The sequence below is a fragment of the Carcharodon carcharias genome, chromosome 3 (genome assembly GCF_017639515.1).
Source record: "Carcharodon carcharias isolate sCarCar2 chromosome 3, sCarCar2.pri, whole genome shotgun sequence".
Classification (NCBI taxonomy): domain Eukaryota; kingdom Metazoa; phylum Chordata; class Chondrichthyes; order Lamniformes; family Lamnidae; genus Carcharodon; species Carcharodon carcharias.
Genome location: NC_054469.1, coordinates 42,228,491 through 42,250,599, shown reverse-complemented (window position 1 = coordinate 42,250,599; position 22,109 = coordinate 42,228,491). Strand labels below are relative to the sequence as shown.

The 22,109-nt window shown below is 43.5% G+C and overlaps 1 protein-coding gene across 1 annotated transcript in view; it reads left to right on the top strand.

The window, feature by feature from the left end:
• Positions 1-21,181, top strand: part of pitrm1 (pitrilysin metallopeptidase 1) — a 70,196-nt gene extending 49,015 nt beyond the window's left edge. Inside the window, exons 20-27 of the mRNA XM_041184732.1 lie at positions 2,372-2,472; positions 4,940-5,069; positions 6,417-6,488; positions 7,399-7,511; positions 9,184-9,309; positions 17,474-17,619; positions 18,183-18,285; positions 20,413-21,181. Coding sequence (XP_041040666.1) covers positions 2,372-2,472; positions 4,940-5,069; positions 6,417-6,488; positions 7,399-7,511; positions 9,184-9,309; positions 17,474-17,619; positions 18,183-18,285; positions 20,413-20,506 — 885 coding nt within the window. The 3' untranslated portion in view covers positions 20,507-21,181. The remainder of the gene's footprint in view (positions 1-2,371; positions 2,473-4,939; positions 5,070-6,416; positions 6,489-7,398; positions 7,512-9,183; positions 9,310-17,473; positions 17,620-18,182; positions 18,286-20,412) is intronic.
• The last annotated feature ends 928 nt before the right edge of the window (positions 21,182-22,109 follow it).

The following is a 22,109-nucleotide window of genomic DNA, read 5'->3' as shown; positions in this document are numbered from 1 at the left end:
AAATGACAATTCATGCTTTCTCTCAGAATTTGTTCCAATAATTAGTCCATTAGCAAAGTTAGGCTGACTGACTTGTACTTACTTAAGCTATAAGACAAAAGCAGATGCTGGAAATCTGAAACAAAAACAAAAATAGCTGGAAAAACTCAGGTCTGACAGCATCTCTGGAGAGGAACACAGTCCATATGACTCTACATCAGAATTAAAGAATTATAGAAATGTGGTGAAATATAAGCTGGTAGAGGAAGGTGGGACAGGCAGAGCTGGATAAAGGGCAAGTGATCACCCCACCAGCCTCCGCATTCAAATGATCGTCCTCTGCCATTTCCGCCAACTCCAGCATGATGCCACCACCAAATACATCTTCCCTTCACGCCCCCCCCCCCCGCCCCCCATCGTCCAAGGGCCCAAACACTCCTTTCAAGCGAAGCAGCACTTCATTTGCACTTCCTTCAATTTAGTCTACTGCATTCTGCTCCCAATGCAGTCTCCTCTACATTGGAGAGACCAAACGCAGACTAGGTGACCGCTTTGCGGGACACCTTTGGTCTGTCTGCAAGCATGACCCAGACCTCCCTGTCACTTGCCATTTCAACACACCACCCTGCTCTCATGCCCACATGTCCATCTTTGACCTGCTGCAATGTTCCAGTGAAGCGTAATGCAAACTGGAGGAACAGCACCTCATCTTCCAACTAGGCACTCTACAGCCTCCGGACTTAACATTGAGTTCAACAACTTCAGATCATGAACTCTCTCCTGCATCCCCACCCCCTTTCCGATTCCCCTTTTTCCAATTTGAAAATATATTTTTCTTTTCCCACCTATTTTTAAATCTTTAGTTTTATCTCCACCTTTTAGCCCATTTCGATCCCTTTCCCCCCCATCCAACCCCCACTCGGGCCATCTGCCACTTGTTTGTCCTGCTTTCTACCCGTAATGTCACCTTTAGCACATTCCTTAGATAATATCACCACCGTCAACACCTCTTTGTCCTTTTGTCTACGACATCTTTGGCAATCTCTTCTTTGCCTCCACCTATCACTGGTCCTCTATCCAGCTCTACCTGTCCCACCCCTCTCTATCAGCTTATATTTCACCACATTTCTATAATTCTTTAGTTCTGATGAAGAGTCATATGGACTCAAAACATTAACTGTGTTTCTCTCTGCAGATGTTGTAAGACCTGCTGAGTTTTTCCAGCTATTTTTGTTTTCGTTTCTTACTTAAGCTATGCTTATTTTCCCTTTTTAAACAATGGTACAACATTAGCAGTCTTTCAGCACTGTAGCAGAGAGGATTGGAATATGATGGTCAGAGCTTTCACTGTTCTTTCCCTTGCTTTCCTTAACAGCCTGAGATACATTTCATCCAGGCCTGGTGATTTATCCTTTTTTGAGGATGCTAAACACCTTAACACATTCTTCTCCATTATGGGCAGAATTTTTCACTTGGTGTGCACCCAACCCGCTTGAGCATGAAATAGCACATGCTGACGTTGAGTGAGCGTCCTGACATTATCACGCACACACATAGTATTTCGGTCCCCATGTGCCCGCCGACAATTACGAGGCCTAATAAGGCTATTAACATAGTAATCAACGGTGATTTTTCATTGCCCATCCAATGTAACGGTTGGCGGGCAGGCGAATCGGCCAGGCGGCCTTTGCCTTTATGAGGAAACCTCATCCGAGGGCTGGGTGAGGTTTTCGATATTAATTGAAAAAAGATATAAAAATGTTTGGACATAATTTACGTCAGCCATACGTTCAGATGACTGATCCTGATACGTGGACATTTTTTTCGGCATTGTGAAAATCTTTATTTATGGCTTTTGAATTCTTCAGCTCCCTGAGGCAGCTCTCTACCTTCAGGGAGCTTGCTGTGAGCGATCCCCCCCCGTGCCCCCGCTGACTTCAGCAGCACTGAGCATTTCAGCATGGTTGGGGAGCAATCGCAGGTAGTGGTCCGTTTCCCGGCTGCTCCTGGGCTCGCCGACCGTGCCCGCATGCCGAACTCAAAATCCTGCCCTATGTTTCTCCCATCCAGTATTTCAGACCCTTAGCTGCAATATTTGATTTGTCCTTCTCTTTTGTGAAAACAAGAACAAAGTATTCACTAAGAACCGTGCATATGTCTTGCACCTCCACACACACTAGTCTCTGGCTCTACTCTTTCCTTCCTTCCTTCTTCATTGTATATTTTATAAAATATCTTGGATTTTCCATGCTTTTACTTGCCAATATTTTTTCATGCCTTCCCTTTTCATTCCCAATTTTCTTTTTGTACATAGGGTATTTCCAAAAACTTTTGTAGAGTAACGAGAGATTTCCAAAAACTTGACCATGTGCAAAATGTTCTTCTTCCAAAGGTGCAACACATGAAAAGAATTGCAGAAAAGCCCGAACTCTTGACAGTTCTCCGCAAGCTGCCTCGAATTAAGATGCACTTATTGAGCAATGAGAACATGAGGTGAGTTTTTAATATTTAAAAACACATTAACCAATTTAAAGCACAGTTAACTTTAAATTTACCACGTTATAATCCAAATTCCAGATTTTTGACTGCTCATTTAACCTATCTAAACCCCTTTGCAGATTCTTTACCTCCTCTTGACAACTTACTTTCCTACATATCTTGTGTTACCAGTAAATTTAGCTACCATACATTTGGTCCTGTTATCCAAATTATTGATATAGATTGAAATAGTTGAGGCCCCAGCACTGACCTCTGTGGTACTCCACTGGTTACATCTTGCCAACCTGAAAATGACCCATTTATTCCTACTCTCTGCTTTCTCTTAACCAACCAATCCTTTATCCATGCTGTTTTACCCCCTACACCATGAGCTCTTATTTTGTGAAGTAATCTTTGATGTGGCACTTTACCAAATGTATTTTGAAAATCCAAGTGCATCACACCTATAGGTTCCCCTTTATCCATCTGGCCTGTTATTTCTTCAAAGAGCTTTAATAAATTAGTCAGACATGACTTTCCTTAACCATGTTGACCTTTCCTGATTGAATTATGATTATTTGTCCTGCTGTTACCTCCTTACCGATGGATTCTAGCACTTTCCCTATGACAGATGTTAGACTAAGTGGCCAATAGTTCCTGTTTTATGTCCCCCTCCTCTCCTGAATAGAGATGTCACATTTGTGATTTTCCAATCTGTTGAGACCTTTCCAGAATGTAGGAAATCTTGGGAGATCACAACCAATGCAGCTACTATTTCAGTAGCCACTTATTTTAGGACCCGAGGTTGCAGGTCATCAGGTCCAAGGGACTTGTCAGCATTTAGTTCTGACAAAAACAAAAACAGAATTACCTGGAAAAACTCAGCGGGTCTGGCAGCATCGGCGGAGAAGAAAAGAGTTGACGTTTCGAGTCCTCATGACCCTTCAACAGAACTAGGTGAATCCAAGGAAAGGGGTGAAATTTAAGCTGATGCTGCCAGACCCACTGAGTTTTTCCAGGTAATTCTGTTTTTGTTTTGGATTTCCAGCATCCGCAGTTTCTTGTTTTTATTTATTTCTGACAGTTTGCCCAGTACTTTTTCCCTAGTGGTTGTGATTGTTTTAAGTTCCTCCCTCCCTTTTACTTCTTCATTTTCAGATATTCTTGGAATGTTTTTGTGTCTTCCACAATGAAAACCGAAACAAAAAATACCTGTTCAATTCTTATGCTATTTTCTTGTTTCCCATTATTAATTTCCCAGTCTCACCCTCTAAGGGACCAGCGCTCACTTTAGTTACTCCTTCCCTTTTTAAATGCTTGTAGAAATTCTTACTATCTTTATTTTTATATTTCCAGCTAGCTTTCATACCCTTAATTTCTTCCTCATTATTATTTCCATCATTCTTTGCTGCTTTCTAAAACCTGTCCAATCTTTCGGCCGACCATTAATCTTCGCAATATATGTTCTTTCTTGGATTTGGTTGAAGATGTGTGGTTTGTTCTCCATGGGGAACAAGGAGGTTGCAGAGACATCTGATAGATGTTTAGCTAAGATAGACAAAGCAAGTGAGGAGTCAGTTAGCTCAATTTGCTAGATTCCTGGAGCGTAGTGCTGAATAACAGCATGGGTTCAAACCCCCTACTGGCTAGGATAGTTCTTGGGGCCTGCCTCCTGACCTTATCCCATAGTAATATCATGGCATGAACTATGGTTTGTAGCCATTGGACAATGAGGATGCCACATGGAGAAAAAGAGAGGGAGATAAAGAAAAGCTGCTCCCAATGCAGGATTGGGGTCACAGATTTTGTGTTTGGTCAAAGACACGGTGGGGGGGGCGGGGTGGGATGTGAGGAAGAACTTTTAGATGCATTGAGTGGTAATAACCTGGAACTTGTTCTTATGAGGGTAATGGAAGCGGTGATGATCCATAATTCCAAAAGAAAATTGGACGGTTACCTGAGGAAAATAAACTTACAGGGCTATGGGGATAAAGTGGGATGGTGGGACTGAAATGGGACTGACTGAATTCCTGTATGGAGAGCCAACATGAAATCAGTGGACTGAATGGCCTCTTTCTGTGCCATAATGATTCTGACAATAAAAAGTGCAAAAGTTTCAAGCACACAATTACTTCATAATGGTAATGTTGCAGTGAGGATATGGGTTGTCCTAAAAGTTTTATACTTTTTCACAACTGCTGACAATTGGGGAGAAAAATGCTCTATAAGTTCATGCTGATATTTTAAAAAAGATTATGTGAATGATGCATTCTTTCTCAGCTTACGTAAAAGTTAAATTTCTACCTTGCAAAGGGTTTTGTTTCTGGAATGAGACAGTAAATGCTACTTTTAAACACATCATAGAAGACAAGATTCTCTAGTCAACGTAATTGTACTTATTCGCATCGAGTCTATTTTTATATGGGTAAGAGAGGATTAGAGTATTGTAGGTATTTCATTGGTTTATACTGTCTTGTGATAGATGTGCGGTGAATGCTACTCCTCAAGCAATTCCAGAAGTGTCAAAGGAAGTTGAAAAGTTCATAAGAAATATTCCTGGATTTGGAAAGAAAAAGAAAGACAAGAAACTTATCCGTTCAAATATAGCTGAGGTACTTTGTTAAGAATATTAAAAGTCCAGCAGCTCGGGATTCTATATTAGAATAATGTACTGGCTTGTATGCAGGAGAGGAATTTTTAAGTTTGCTTATGACTTGGATTGTTATTTGTGTTTTCTAGTTCTACGTTCTGATATTCAAGTTCAATAACTTGCTTATTTGCTTCATTTTGGAATGTGTTCCTTATATATTCCTTTCCCTTTTATTTGTGACGACAGTAGAAAGTGATTACTCATACTTGATTAGCTAACATCCCAATTACCCATCAGTTTTTGCAGAGAAAAAGCCCTATTTGAAATATTGACTCCTTGCATAGTCCACTAACCAGAGCATTTAAATTCATATTTTGTGCTTTTTACACAGCTTTACTGTATAAAAAAGACTAGCAGGCAATTCCCATTGTTTACCAAATGGGTCTCTTCCATTTTAACAGACAATGGATCTTCTAACGTATCAGGTTTCTCAATTTTTAGAAACCTATTTAGTTATTTAATTTGATGTGCGATCTATACGTCCGACCACCCATGGAGGCTGAGAATGTGGTGACACATTGGGGGTAATTTTCCTAGCCCCTTGAAGGTGGATTTGGAGGTGGGAGGGCCAGGAAAGTAGCGCAAAACTCTGTCGGGGCAGCTCTCGCCTCCAGGAACGTACAATGTGCAGAAGGCAAGAGGACAGTGCGGGAGGGCGGGGGGAATTAGGGCATTAATTAAGGACCATTTTCTAAGAGTGCAAGTTTGCCGGCGTCGCACATGCCCCCTTTTGTGTCGGGAGCCCGGCAATGCTTTGGAAGCAGCCAGTCGGCTGGTCAGGGCGCCGCCAGTGTCTGCTGCAAATACCAGTATGGCTCCACAATGAGGAGCCTCACAGTATCCTTGGAAACTTGGAAATCCAAGTTTCGTTCTTGAATCCAACAGAAAGATTTTAATTCCGTATCTACCATTTACAGTTCTAATCAAGTTAATGGATTGAAGTTGAGTGTAAAAATTTTGTGCTGACCACCCAGCTGAAGTATTATTCAAAAGGTCCAAGTACAAAAGATCCATGTTTTGTCTGGTACACTGCCTTTATTCTTGCAAAAGCACCAGTCATGTTCTTAGGCATCTTCTATCTAAAGCAGAGCTTTGTAAAATGTTTCCAATCAGAAATTGTAATTTAATGGTTGCCATTTTGAGGAAATTAGGTAATTGGCTGTAACATTTGAAATCAGGCCGTTCTTTCCCACATTTTCATTTATCACTAGACTTGTAAAGCATAAATATTCTCCAATCTGCAGTGAGCATATGTTTATTTCAATTTGAAAAATTAAATAATGATTAAACTTTATTTATTTCATTACAGAAACCACTTAACCCTGAAGAAGCTGGGGATGAAGCATCTGGAGGCTCACAAGCTACCAAAAAGCTAGTGTTTGTAAGAGTGATATAGTGTCAGTAGTCACAATAGCTGATGAAATTTCTGAGAATGTTGACCTTTGCTCAGATAGATACCAAAAATCCTTCAGTATGTTACACAATGGCATGGATTCATTTGAGTTATCAACCATTTATCTACCTAGCTTCAAGTAGAAATGACTAAATTTTTTTGCTAACCTCTTATTAGGAAAGCTCCCTAAATAAATTACTCCCCTCCATCTTGAGTTGGATACAGCACTTGAGGCTGGGTTAACTTACTTAATTACATTATTTTTAATGAAACTGACCTATATTAGCGTGATCAGTGGGAGGCAAGAGTGGTACTTTTTTTGATATTGGTATTTCAACTAATCCAAAATTAACCACATAATTTACTTCAGAAATTTTTTTTAAAACTACATCTATAATTTTGCATATATAATAAAAACACAACAAAAGAATGATGAAAGACCTTGTATAAATATGGTACACACAATAGTAATACATCTCCATTTGAGGTGGTAGCATTGATCAAGCTTCAGTGAAGGCCAATGAAAATGCCCTGCCACGTTGATATGTATTCTAGATTACCTATACCATGGCTTCACTGCCTATTTACTGGCTTCTGATACAGATCTCGGTTGCAGTGCCAAATTTTGGGTTTTGTTAACTTGATATATTAAAAACCTAGCCCAGTACAAAACTAGATATAAAAATGGTATCTTAAATTTATACCATTCTGCAATATTTTTATTTTAGGTGTTTTCTTGTGACACTTTTTCTGTAAGATAGAGATGTAATATGATGTAGTTCTTCATTGTCAGTTAGATGCTTGAGCCCCCATTAGATACAGATAACTCAGTTTTACATACTTTTGCAACCGTTCGAGAAAGTTTAATTAAAGCATTATTGACTTGCTTTTGTCTTAGGAACCCACTTTCAAAGCTTGTCAAATGAAGACCCATTTCCATCTTCCCTTCCCTGTGAATTATGTGAGTGAATGCGTTCGCACTGTTCCCTACATGAATCCGGACTTTACCAGGTATATTGCATTGAAATTAAATAGCACACATTTACCTTAACTTTCAAACAACAGTTCCATAATTGGCTTTGAATATGGATCAAATTAAAGACTAAAACATAATGAAGGAGATGAAAATTAAAGGTTTAGTGTTGTGTGTATACAAAATCTTTGGAAAAACTCATGAAACTTTCCAGTGAAGGTGAGCCACCAGTCTCAGGTGCACTCAGGGAAGGGAATGCAATTAACATTGGTTGCCGCTGGTTCAGTAAGTAAATTAGCATGTTCTGGGAAGGGATTTAAATTAACAACATTAGCTCACCTATGGTTTTGTAAGGAAATTAGTTATTTCAGGGCAGGGAGTGAAATTAACAGCAGCTCCCCATTGGTTTTAAGCAAATGAGTACATTCTGGGAAGAGAGTAAAATGAACAACACCACCTCCTGATGGCTTCGGAGATAAATTCACCACCCGATGAAATGGAAGCCTCTGGTTCAACTCTTGCTCAGTGCTGAGTTGACCAATATCAGCCAGACGATAGGGATGTAAAATTAGATTAGACTTGGAAGGAGGATAAAACCAACTAGATTGCTATCGACATGGAACATGGACATCAAGCAGGGTTTTATAGGTTGATATCCCCAAACAACTGTATCCCAATATCAGTCAGCACCTTTAGGAGAAAAATTAAAAACAAATAAATATGGCAGTGTTTTTTTGCGTTGTACTATATTGCCCTGACTAATAGAATTTCTCTCGTTCCCTCTAAAGCCTAATGTTTATTTCCAAATGGAACTGATTGCTACCATCACTTGCTTGTGTCTTAGGGCCTAAGAACAGGAGCAGGGAAGATTTATGCAAAGATCAGCCTCACTGAACCTGTCTTCTCACCATATACATAATCCGTTCTTTATCCAGAAATGCATCAGAATATATTCTTGAATCTCTCCACTGTGTCCTGTCTGGTTCATAGAACCATAGAAAAGTTACAGCACAGAAGGAGGCCATTCAGCACATCTTGTCCGTGCCAGCCCGAGGACACCCAGGTGCCCTTTCTAATCCCACCTTCCTGCACCCGGCCCATAGCCCTGCAGTTTACAGCCCTTAAGGTGCAGATCCAGGTACTTTTTAAAAGAGTTTAGGGTTTCTGCCTCTACCACCAACTTGGGCAGCTAATTCCAAACACCCACTACCCTCTGTAAAAAAAAAAAAGTTCTTCCTTATGTCCCCCCTACACCTTCTGCCACTTATCTTGAATCTATGTCCGCAGGTTCTAGAATTCTCCACCAAGGGAAACAATTTTATCCTGTCCACTCTATCTATTCCCCTCATAATTTTGTACACCTCAATCAAGTCACCTCTCAGCCTTCTTTGTTCTAAGGAAAATAACCCCAACCTATCCAATCTCTCCTCATAGTTACACTTTTCAATGGGCTCCTCTGGTAATCTAACTTATTCCAGCATTTGAGAGGTTAGGGGCAAGGAAGGAAAAAAATTGCAAATCAGTGTCTTATTGCTTCTTGCTGCAGGATGCTGATTGATATACAAATAAGCTGTATGACCAGAGTAACCATTATTTTCAGTGTTTGTATGTAGCATTCCTGTGAGTACTGTATTCGCTATCGTGTACTGTTGGCTAATATTTTATATTTGCATTTGAATCCATGTGCTATTAACCAATTTTTATTTATAGACTTCATGTTCTTGCACGGCTATTGACAACTAAATTCCTGCACCGGGAAATTCGAGAGAAAGGTGGTGCATATGGAGGAGGTGTCAACCTAAGCCACAGTGGCCTGTTTACTTTTTATTCTTACAGGTATGTACATCGGTTACAATTGACAATTCAGAATAGCAGTTAGGCTGATGAGTAGAAAACAGAATGAAACATACAAAGGGCTGAATTTTGCTGTCAGCGAGCAGGGGGCGGGGCCCACTCACCGATGCGTAAAATGACATGGGATGACGTCAGGGGGAACCCTCTCCCCCATGTCCAGCCCGCACAGGAAGTGCATAGCGCTTCCCACCGGGCGTCACGCTGGGTGGGCCTTAATTGACGTCATCCCGTCCCATTTAAATTCTCAGGAAAGCGGGGGCACGGCAAAATCAGCTGTGGGCCTGCCGACCTGTCAGTGGCCAATTGAGGCCATTTACAGGATCATTAAAACAATTAAAGGACCTGCCCGTCCAATCTTAAGGCCAGGAGCCCTGACGGGGAATAGAAAAAACATTGAAACCTCATCCACCGGTGGGATGAGGTTTCATATGGGGATGTAAAATGTTGAATAAAGTTTTAGTGAAAATTAAGAACATGTCCCATCTCATTTTTTTTTTCTAATTTTAATGTTTTTAGAACTGTCAGCGATCTCCCTGAGGCAGCACTTAGCCTCAGGGTGATGTGCGCTCTTTCGTGCGCATGGGTGAAAGGACGTACTCTCGCGTTTGGGGAATCCCTCCCCCCCCCCCGCCCCCCCCACCCAGCCTGCACAAGAAGTGCATAGCGCTTCCCACCGGGCGTCACCCTTGGTGGGCCTTAATTGACCCGCCCACGTAAACTGGCGGCGGGGCCTGGGCTTCTCCGGTGGGGATTGGCTCCCCGCCCGCCGGAGATTGAGTCAGGCCTGACAAGCAGAAAATTCTGCCCAAAGTTTCCTTCTCCAAACTTGTACCAGCTATTGAAAATTCTTCTTTTTTAAAAAAAGTATATGATCCTTTTTGATTTTTTTTAACTAAAAATTTGCTCTACTGCATATTGGTGAATCTTTTAATCTGTTCCCTATCCAGATTTGAAAATGTAAAATTAACTTGGGACCACTGACGTCCACAGCAAAGAGTGGTACAGTTCTCCCCCATTACATCATTGTTACCTCTTTGCTGAGCATTTCCCATTGCTAAATGGAGTTTTAATTTTTCATTTATCAAATCATTGCAGTTATGAATTTTGCCCCTCTAAACTGATATAAATATCAAATTAGTGGGCTGCACACCAAATAAATGGTTTTTGAAACAAAAGTCTGGACGTCAACGATATAAAACTTAGCCTTAACCCATCCTGTATCACGCCAAGATCTTGTCTTGCAGTACATGTGTCTGATGCATTATAAATCATCAAAGATTCACCTGGTCATATGAAACACGCTCAAGTGGGTGAAAAATCAGGCAGTTGGCCAACCTGAGCCAATTATTTCTTCAAAATTAATACAGAGATCAAAGTGAAATATTTAAAATTTATTTTTAATGAAATGCATAGAATTGATTACAATGTCTGCTCCAGTGACTGTCCTGCAGATAGGAAAACTTCCTGCTGCCAGTGCGCTTAAAAGTTGCCAAACCTGAGGGCAGAATGTTCCGGTTGACATGCAGGGGCTGGCCCCGCACGCCGACGCGTTAAATGACGCGCGGTGATGGGCATGCGTCACCACACGTCATCGCGATATTTCGGATGCGTGCCTGCCATCAATTAACGGGCCAGTTAAGGCCCTTGAGGCAGCGATTGAATACGATTTAACACAGCCCGTGCAACCTTCAGGACGTCGCAATAGGCAGGCGGGTAGGAGACATTTGTATAAACCTCATCCATGGGTGGTATAAGTGGGGCGAGTGGGGTCGCGAATGTGATTTTTCGGATATTTAAGTGTAAAAGTCACCTATACTTGCCTATGTGAGCAGGAATACTTCAACACTCATACCAGCTGCTCGGATAGCAGGAAAAGCCTTGGTCAGGACTCTACAGTAAAGATCGTTTTTGGGGCCTGCAGCTTTCAGGAAGCCTTCCCTTAGCCTGGGAATGGGAGTTGTGCTCTCCACTGGAGGCACATCCTCTGAGTAGGAAGGGAGGGCCAGAAGGGGGTGGAGGCCAGGAGTCCACATTCAGCCTCCAGGGGAGCCACCTTTGAGAGGAGAGACGCAGGCACAAGGGGCACTGGGCCAGCAGGAAGTCCAAGGTGGAAGGGGCTGCAGAAAACACCACTATCCTGCTGCCAGGGTTTACAGGTGGCGAAGCAGCTACCTCAATATGTCTGAGGTCCAATGCCAAAGGGGGCTTTATGACTCAAGGGAAACAGTCACCTCCATCTATCAGATGATAGGCCCTGAGATCTCTGCAAACTGTGTGGGTGGGCACCTCATGTAAGGGTCACAGCTGCCTTCAACTTCTATGCCTCTGGCTCTTTCCAGGAGTTGGTGGGTGATCTCTGTGGAGTCTCCCAATCAGTTGTCCACACTTGTGTCAAGCAGGTGACAGACACTCTATTCAGGCGTGCATTGACTTTCATCCACTACCAGTTGGACGATGCCAGCCAGAGAGAGCGAGCCAGAAGCTTTGCAGCCATTGCTGGCTTCCCCCTCATCCAGGGTGCAATAGACTGTACACATGTGGCCATCAAGGCGCCAGCAGGTGAGCCCAGTGCCTTGTCAACAGGAAGAGCTTCCACTCCATGAACCTGCAGATAGTTTGTGATCACAGGATGTTGATTCTACAAGTCTGTGCAAGGTACCCAGGCAGCGCCCATGACACTTCCATACTCAGACACTCCTAGGTGCCAAGGCTCTTCAGTGCTCCAGCCCGGCTGGATGGATGGCTGCTGGGTGACAAGGGCACCCTGTGAAGGTGGCTTATGAAACCTCTCCACCACCCAAGAACAGAGGCTGAGCAGCGGTACAATAGGAGCCACGCCTGCACAAGGGCTGTGGTGGAGAGAACCATCGGTCTTCTCAAGATGCACTTCTGATGCCTGGACTGCTCTAGGGGCGCACTCCAGTAACCCCCAGATCGTGTGTTGCTGATAGTGGCTGCAGGTTGCGCTCTCCACAATCTGGCGCTGGGAAGGGGCGACGCAGTGGACGAGGAAGACGCAGACGCAGTTGCTCCGAATGCACACGATGAGTCCTGCAGTGAGTCTGAGGATGAGCACGCACAGGAGACCGCTGCGGGGGGGGTAAACGCTGACCCGGGCATACTCCAGGGAGGTAGGAACACCCGGGAGGCTTTAATCCAAAGAACCTTCAGCTAGCACACCACAGGTGGACCTTCAACACATGCCAGGGCTGCAGGCTCCATACTTGATAGCTGAGTGCTAAATCAGCCTGGATACTAACATTAACTAAGGCCCTTGTCAACAAAGCTCAATGTCAAACACCTCACTCATAACATCATGGCTTCCTGTCCACTTGTAGAAGTAAGGAATCACCCTGAGGCACGGCAACGTTGAATGAACAAATGTAACTTCATGAACAAAAAAAAGGCGCTGCACATCACACCAAGTCTTCCATAAACTACTATGGGCCAACAAAGAAGCACTGGTGAGAAACCCGTGGTGTGCCTAAGGTGCGTTAAATTTACGCTTACGGGTGCTACACCTAGGTGCTGTCCCCTCACTGGCACTGGCATCTGAGACCGCCTGCTCACTGTGCTGTCCTGTTGGCCTCGATGACCTTAGTAGATTTCCTCTGGCCCATGGAGCATTTGATCGCCCCACCTGGGAGGGAGCAGCCAGTTCCACAGCTGGCATCTCCCCAGTCATCGCAGCCTCATCAGATGCCACGGTCACGGGCAGAGGGGTGGTGGAGCTGCCGCCCTCGTCCGGAGTGCGCTGGGAGGAATCCGCAGAGACGACAGGCAGCTGCTGCGCTGACGTGAGGTCGCTTCGGACCTCCCTGCTCACCGTGGATGGATGGACACAGAACTGGGCTACTTGGTGCCCAAGCCATGTCCCACACTGACCAGCTGATACCAATGCCGATGTGAGGGCTTGCAGGTCCGAGTGCAACCCCAGGAGGCCCTGATTGGTCTTCTGGAGGACCCTCTCCACAAGAGTCACCACTCTCTCCATGGAGGAAGCATGGCGCTCAGCCATGAGGCTCATTGCATCGGTGATGCTCCGCATGGACTCCTCAAGCACGGAGCACCATGCCACGCATAGCCTCATGTATCTCTGCCATTTCGTCCCACATGCCCTGCTGCACCCCCAGCGTTTGCTGCCTCACGGATGACTCCAGAGGCACATCTTCAGCCACCGACCAAGCATGTACCTGGTTCCTAGCAGTCTTCCGACTGGTGGCGCCCTGGGCACTCTGTCTCTACCCGCACCTCAAGTGAGTGTGAAGCGCCTTCACCGCCGTGCCCCGGGACACTAGCCAAACATCTAATTCCCACCGAGGTGCTAGTATCTGCGCTGGTGTCTGCCTGGCTGAGATGGTGTGACGCTGGTGAATGAACTTGCTCTGGGGCTTCAGGGATGAGAGGTGGGCCCTCTGCCTCCTCCTCCCAGCCCTGCTCCGGTGATGCTGAAAGGAAGAAAAAGGACTTTTGATTAGTTACAGTGCAGACAATGTCAACTTGCATGCTGCTCCCCCAGATCATTATGCACTCATCCTTCCATAATCAATGGTCAACCCATACTGCTAACTGCAATCGCTGAGCATTCAGCATTGCCATGGCTTCTGAGACACAAATGGTGACCTGAGTGCTCACCAAACATACCACCCCATGGCACCCCACCCTCACTGCCACATGAGGGCATGGTGCCTCTCCAAAACCATTACCTGCTGCTCGAAAGCCGTTAGGTTGGTTAACTGGACCTACCCTCTGCCAGTCTGCATCCGTTGAGCGGAATTGCGCGCAGTCTTCTCCTGAAAAAGAGAGAAGAGCATTGATTAGTCCAGCCTGCACTTGAATTCCCATCGCATCCCTGCCAACCCAGCCAGATTGGGACATTGTACGGCTCCCGTTCTTTGGCGCTCCGCAGCAGCTACATACTCACCCAAACAAGCCAGGGCTGACCCCACCCTGCACTTCCCCCGTTGCCCAGATGGTCCCTCCTTCACATTTGGCACGATAAGGTGTCACTTTGCTAAGCAAGGAGGCACAGGCACATGGAGCGCAAAGACCAGCAGATGGATTGGTGCCCTGCCAACCGGAAGCCCTCCTCCCAGCATTTTAGCATCCTGACTTTGACGTGCTTTGCAGTTCCAGCACTCTGCCTAGGTGTAGATCCTTGACTTTCAACCCCATTCTATACCCTGGGTGTTAGTGTCACACATGCTGCGGATGCAGAACACATCCTGGCTCAACCCTCTCAGAGTGAAATAGGCACGGGCAATATCTGCTAGCACACCCATTGAGGGATACATGCCGTGAGGGATTCAATGCTGTTACTGTACTCAGTTGCCAGGATGGTAGGGGGAGAAGGGTTTCAGCTGCATTAAGTGACTTGAGGCAACATGGTACTCACCCTTCCCGAGCGCAGGAGGTCGTTGAACCTTTTGCGGCATTGGAGCCATGTGCGCCGCACCACATCATGGGAGCTGACACTCTCGGCCACCCCCTCCCACGCACGTTTGGTCAGGTGGGGAGGCCTCCGCCTCCCGTCCCTCGGAAGAAGAACCTCCCGCCACGCTGCCACCTCCTCCAGGAGGGCAGCTAGGCACTCATCAGAGAAACGAGGGGCATACAGCCCCGCTGGCTTACCCTCCAGCTTGGCCTGCCCCGATGGCCTACCCTCCAGCCTGGCCTGGCCTGCAGGCCTACCCTCCAGCCTGGCCTGGCCCGATGGGCTACCCTCCAGCCTGGCCTGCCCTGATGGCCTACCCTCTGGGCTTGCGTCATGCACATTGCCCCTCTGATATGCTCTTCTCCGAACCATTGTGAGCAGCCTTGCAAAGGCTGCCAGTCCTTCATTTAAACAGGCTGCCGGGTCGCCATTGGACCTGGCAGTCTGTGCACGGCCGCTGCCACCCACCCTGCTATCCACGGGAGATGTGAACCATGCTGGGCGGGCCTTAATTGGCCTGCAAGCGTGAAATGGCGTGGACCCAATCTCGGGCGGTGATCGGGTCCACACCCGCTCCCGCACAACCCACCTGACATGGGGGAAATTCTCCCCTCAGTGTCTGTGTTCAAGACTCCCAACCACAAAGGTACATTGGGAAAATTACCCTTGTATACTAGATTATATTCTTTTCATTATAACCTAGTTGAATACAATGTTAGAGAGCAATGGAAACATAAGTTAAAGCAGTGGTGCCACGTGATAAAATTCAAATTGATTTATTTCCTGTTAGTGTTATAGGATTATACAGTAATGAAACTAGGTCACAATATACAAGTAGCTTTACCATTGTTTGTCTCAGTGTCACAGCGTAAGCTGAAACTCCAAAATAAAATGTGGCTGGCCTGGGGAAGTGGAAATTTTTCAGCAGCTTATAATTTAATTTTATGGGATCAAAACTGTCTTGAATCTGAAAAGATCATCTTTTTGGACTTCGTCCTAGGGTCTTAAAAGAAGCGGTGAGTGAGATTGTTGAAGTGTTGGTTTTAATTTTCAAAAATCCCTAGATTCGCCGTTTAAATTGGAAAATAGTGAATGTACTACTTTATTCAAAAAGGGAGGGAGACAGAAAACAGGAAACTACAGCCCAGTTAACAACATCTGTCATAGGGAAAACATTAGAAGCTGTTATTACCTACAGAAATTCCAGGATCAGGCAAGTCAATGTGGTTTGTAAAAGGGAAATTATGTTTAACCAATTTATTGGCGTTCTTTGAAGAAGTAACATGTACTGTGGATAAAGGGGAACCAGTGGATGTACTGTTCTTGGATTCCCAGAAGGCATTTGATAACATGCAACTTGCACTGAGGGACTTCCTCGTCAGGATGTGACAAGTGGTATGCCACAGGGATCAGTGCTGGGGCCTCAACTTTTTATAATTTATATAAATGATTTGGCTGAAGGGACCGAAGGTATGGTTGCTAAATTTGCTGATGACACAAAGATAAGTAGGAAAATAAGCTGTGAAGAGGACATAATGAGTCTACAAAGGGATTTAGATGGGTTAAGTGAGTGGGCAAAGATCTAGCAAATGGAGTATAATGTGGGAAAATGTGAAATTGTCCATTTTGGCAGGAAGAATAAAAATGAAGCATATTATCTAACTGGTGATATATTGCAGAGTTCTGAGATGTAGAGGAATTTGGGTGTCTTAGTGCATGAATCACAAAACGTTAGCATGCAGGTTACAGCAAGTAATTAGGAAAACGAATAGAATGTGATCATTTATTACAAGGGGAATTGAGTACACGAATAGGAAGTTTATGTTTCTGTTATAAAGGGCATTGGTGAGACCCACATCTGGAATACTGTGAAAAGGATTGGTTTCCTTATTTAAGGAAGGATGTAAATGTATTGGGAGCAGTTCAGAGAAGGTTTACTAGACAAATACCCAGAATGGGCAGGTTGTCTTATGAGGAAAGGTTGGAGAGGCTAGGCTTGTATCTGCTGGAGTTTAGAAGAATAAGAAGCGACTTGTTTGAAACATATAAGATCTTGAGGGGTCTTGACAGGGTGGCTGTAGAAAGGATGTTTCCTCTTGTGGGAGAATCTAGAACTAGGGTCACTGTTTAAAATAAGGGGTCGCCTATTTAAGCCAGAGATGGGAATTTTTTTTACTCTGAGGGTCGAGAGTCTTTGGAACTCCCCTCAAAGGGCAGTGGAAACAGAGTCTTTGAATATTTTTGAAGGAGAGGTAGATAGATTTTTGATGAGCAAAGGGGTGAGAGGTTATCCGGGGAATGTGGAGTTGAGGTTACAATCGGATCAGCCATGATCTTATTGAATGACAGAGCAGGCTCAAGGGTCTGAGTGACCTGCTACTGCTCCTAATTTGTATGTTTATATGTTTTCGTACTACTAAATAAGCTAATTGAGTACTTTAGTCTAGCTATGAAATGCAATTTGCAGTGGGAGGTTAGATTATTTTCTGCCTTCTAAACCCATACTTTAGCCTTCAAATGCCACAAGTCCCTGACTATCTTACTTTCGTGTGTGTGGAACTACAAATTGCCTGCTGATGATGTGTTCAGTTTTTTATCAATGGACTAATGTTGATGTTCAGTTAAAGGATATAAAATATAATGAGAAATAGACACTTTGTTAAAATACATGATGAATATATGGGATTATTTCTCCTGAATGAAATCTTATAGAGATCCAAATTCTCTCGACACAATATCTGCATTCCGAAGGAGTGTGGATTGGGCGAAAGCTGGAAAATTTACACAAGAAGATATTGATGAAGCTAAACTCTCTGTATTTTCAACTGTAGATGCTCCTGTAGCCCCATCAGACAAAGGTAAAAATGAAGTGTTACCTTGAATTGTGTTAAGTTTGCAGATATTTTGAGTATGTAGAGGGAAAAGAAACATCAATCAGATTGGCTGTTTTGTGGTGCTTTTCTTAAGCCAAAAAGATTTGTGACGTTTTGCGTTTGGAGAACTTTTAAAAGCTATTGATGGACAGGAATATATTAGTGAGAGTCGATTAAAAATGGATACTGATACATTTGCTGGTCGGTGCTTCTGACAAATCTTTGATTTCAAAAATCGATTGTTAATAGAAAACTAATTTGTCCTCAAGCTATGTAGCTCAGCCTCTGAGAAAGCTTTTGCTTGCACAATATGTACATTATAGAATTAAATATGAGTACAGTTCCAAACTTCTTTTCACAGTTAGTGAATAGGAATGACAGAAAATAGTTGCAAAATTTGGCTGGTTTTTGAAAGGTATATTTTAAAATTACCAAAATCATTGGTAGCAAACGTGAGAAGCAAACACATTGATAGACCTGTGAAAAGGGCATTTGGCAACTGAAAACGTGTTGTTTATTTTTGACACTAATTCTGCTTTGATCAATAGGATTGGACCGTTTTCTCTATGGTATCTCAGATGAAATGAAGCAGAAACAGCGAGAGCAGCTTTTTGCTGTTGATCATGATGGTTTAATAGGAGTAGCCAACAAGTGAGTAGCTTTAAAATAAAAGCTATGCCAAAATACAGAAAAGGCGCAAAACCCTATTTAAGTCTCATTACTTTTCTAGAACAGAAAAGTTGAGCAACCTGTAAACTGTGTTTCAAAAGTAAATTCAAGCAAATTTTGTACAGATTTATTTTGATGGATTCTTTTGAGTTAAACTTTCAATTCAGTGCAAATTTTTAAAACCCTTATACAAAAGCAAAAATACTATAGATGTTAGAAATCTGAAATAAAAACAAAATGCTTCATATAGTCAGAGAGAGTTCAGGTGCACCTGTGGAGAGGAAAACAATGTTAGTGTTTCAAGTCAGTAACCTTTCATCAGAACTGAAAAAGGTTAAGATGTAAAAAAATTGTAAGTAAGTACAGAGGCAGGTTGTGCAGGGAAGGGAAAAAAGAATGAGGTTCTGTGATAGGATGAAAAAAAGGAGAGATAAAAATGAGCTGGCAGAGGAGGTGGGGGGTGGGTGGGGTGCTGGTAGGGTAGAGGTGCTGCGGGGGGGAAAAATCAGGAGGAGCCAGGATATAGGGGTGGGGAGAAAAGAGCTGAACTCCCAAGGTGAGGTGAGGGTGACTGCCCTTAACATCAAGGCTGCATTTGACCAAGTCTGGCATCAAGGAGCCCTAGCAAAACTGGAATTAAAGGGAAATCAGGGCGAAAACTCTCCACTGGGTTGGAGTCATACCTAGCACAAAGGAAGATGGTTGGGTTGCTGGAGGTCAATCATCTCAGCTCCAGGGCATCACTGCAGGAGTTCCTCAGGGTAGTGTCCTTGGCCCAACCATCTTCAGTTGCTTCATCAATGACCTTCCTTCCATCATAAGGTCAGAAGTGGGGATGTTCGCTGATGATTGCACTATGTTCACCATTCGCGACTCTTCAGACACTGAAGCAGTCCATGTTCAAATAAAGCATGACAGGACAATATCCAGGCTTGGGCTGCCAAGTGGCAAGTAGCATTCACGCCACACAAGTGTCAGGCAATGACCATTTCAATGTGTCTTATGGTCTTATAAGTTACGGGGAGAAGGTGGGAGAATGGGGTTGAGAAACTTATCAGCCATGATTGAATGATGGAGCAGATTCGATGGGCCGAATGGCCTAATTTCTGCTCCTATGTCTTATGGTCTACCATCTCCCATAAGAGAGAATCCAACCAGCGCCGCTTGATGTTCATAGAAATACTGTGGCTACAAGAGCAGGTCAGAGGCTAGGAATCCTGCGACAAGTGACTCACCACCTGACTCCCCAAAGCCTGTCCACCATCTACTAGTCAGGAGTGTGATGGAATACTCCCCACTTACCTGCATGAGTGCAGCTCCCACAACACTCAAGAAGCTTGTCCCCATCCAGGATAAAGCAGCCCGCTTGACTGGCACCACATCCACAAACATTCACTCCCTCCACCACTGACGCACAATAATAGCAGTGTGTACCATCTACAAGATCCATTGCAGGAATTCACCAAGGCTCCTTTGACAGTACCTTCCAAACCCACAACCACTACCATCTAGAAGGACAAGGGCAGCAGATAGATGGGAACACCACCACCTGGAAGTTCCCCTCCAAGTCACTCACCATCCTGACTTGGAAATATATCACTGCTCCTTCACTGTCGCTGGGTCAAAATCCTGGAACTCCCACCCTAACAGCACTGTGGGTGTACCTACACCACATGGACTGTAGCATTTCAAAAAGGCATCTCACCACCACCTCCGCAAGGGCAACTAGGGACGGGCAATAAATGCTGCCCAGCCAGCGAAGCCCACGTCCCGTGAATGAATTATAATAAAAATTCCCTCTTTGTTCTTACCTAGGCTTTTTTGTTATCTCTTATTCAGAAGAATTGAGCATGCAGTCCAGTAAAGTAAAAGAGAGGGAAGTCCCACTTGTTTAAAAGTAAATTCTTAAAGGGGCAGGCCAGGCTTGAAGCAGTATTTTTGTTTTTATCTGGAAGTTGAAAAGTACTGAGCATGATGTATGTGTCTAGAATTGTGGTAACATTGATGTGCACTGATTTTTAACCTAAGAAAGCTTTTTTCATAATCCAGTTAATAGAAATAACTTTAATTAGTGTTTCTATTTCTAATGTTATTTTTCCAATATATCAGGTATTTGACAGTTGGACACAGCACATGGGGAGCTGCAATTTTAGGGCCTGAAAATGAATCTATTGCCCGAGATCCAACTTGGGTACCAAGATAATACTCTAAAAAGAGAACTAATGCGAAGGATGTTAACCTCATATTCTCCTGAAATAACACTGAGGACAGAATCAGGATGGATTCAGCTGAAATGTTCGTGTCCATGTCATGATGCTGCAGGAGGTGAAGTTGGTAACAGCAGTGTCCATGATCTGAAAACTGCTCAATGCTTCAGTGAATGAGACAATGGGTAGGAAATCCTTGTTACCTCATTTGTACTGTACCAGAGTAAATATGGATTCCATATGTGTCCAGTGCTTGACCAAACATTGGCCTCCAATCAATGTGTATAACGCTTGAAGCAATATAAGGAACACATTATTTTACATGTGGTCTTGCAGAAACAAATCATGCTGATGTTTTCCTTCCACAATTATGATGTAATAAGTTAATTTTGTACCATGTCCTTTGCAAGAAAAGAAATGTAAAGTACCTACCATCCCCTGCCAAAAAAAGGCATACATCTATTTAAATAGAACTTGACACCTGAGAAACCACTGCACCATTTTGTACAAAGCATTCTGTTTCCATTGAGATCGAGACAGCTGGTCTGCATGAACCATTTGAATTGGCAATTGCTAAAACTTGTGTTTTAAAACCTTTGATGTCTGTATTTTTACTGATCCAAATTGAAACTTTTACATGAGGGGCTGTGAAAATAAAAGCTACTACATAATGTTTTGCTCTTGTATTCAGTAGTCTAAGTTGTCAGGTAGTGTTGCAATAGTTTTTTTAATACAACTGTGGAAGCTTAACTGTCGTCTGTAACTCTTTCGAGTACAACCACGTTTCCATCTGTTTCAGATGAAGTTACATTGTTTCATAGTTTGCCATTGTGAGATTTGAACTCTTGATCTTGGGGTTACAAGCCTAGTACCATAACCACCTGGCTATTTAGGCCAAGCAACTGTTGTCTGTATTCTCACTAGAACAAAAGTAAATTGGTTCCAATGTGCCCATTAAACTTACACTATCACCTGGTGACCACTTAAGCCAAATTTGTGTATCCCAATGCAAAGGCAACATATTACAGATGCTGGAAATTTGAAATAAAAACAGAAAATGCTAGAAATATTCAGCAGATCTGGTAGCATCCATGGTGAGAGCAACAGTTAATGTTTCAGGTCAATGACCTTATATCTCTCAACTTTTCCAATTCTGGCGTGATAGGTGTGAAGCAAGGGAAGAGGTTGTGGCACACTGGTATTGTCACTGATCATATCAGTCAGCAACTAAAGGGGAAATTAATCCTGGATTGGTTTTCAATCCCTGTATAGTTCAGGGTAAGGAACACTCAATTTCAACCTCTGACTTATTCAATGTAACAATATTCCAAAATGAGATCTTTAAAACTGCAGCTCCTGGGGGAATCCACTGGGTGGCAGCTCCATTCTGGGTCATGTCAATGATAGTGACAAATTTGGTTAATCTAAGCCTTTGTTGGTGTACCATTGAGAGATTTAGATGTGATTTTTTATTTCTATATATATATATATATATATATATGGGATTTCAATTTTTCTAAATAGGTTGGGCTCAAAAATGAATGGCTAATGCTAGCCCTTGATTAATCTGTAGTTAGAATAATCTTTTGTTTCAAGCTC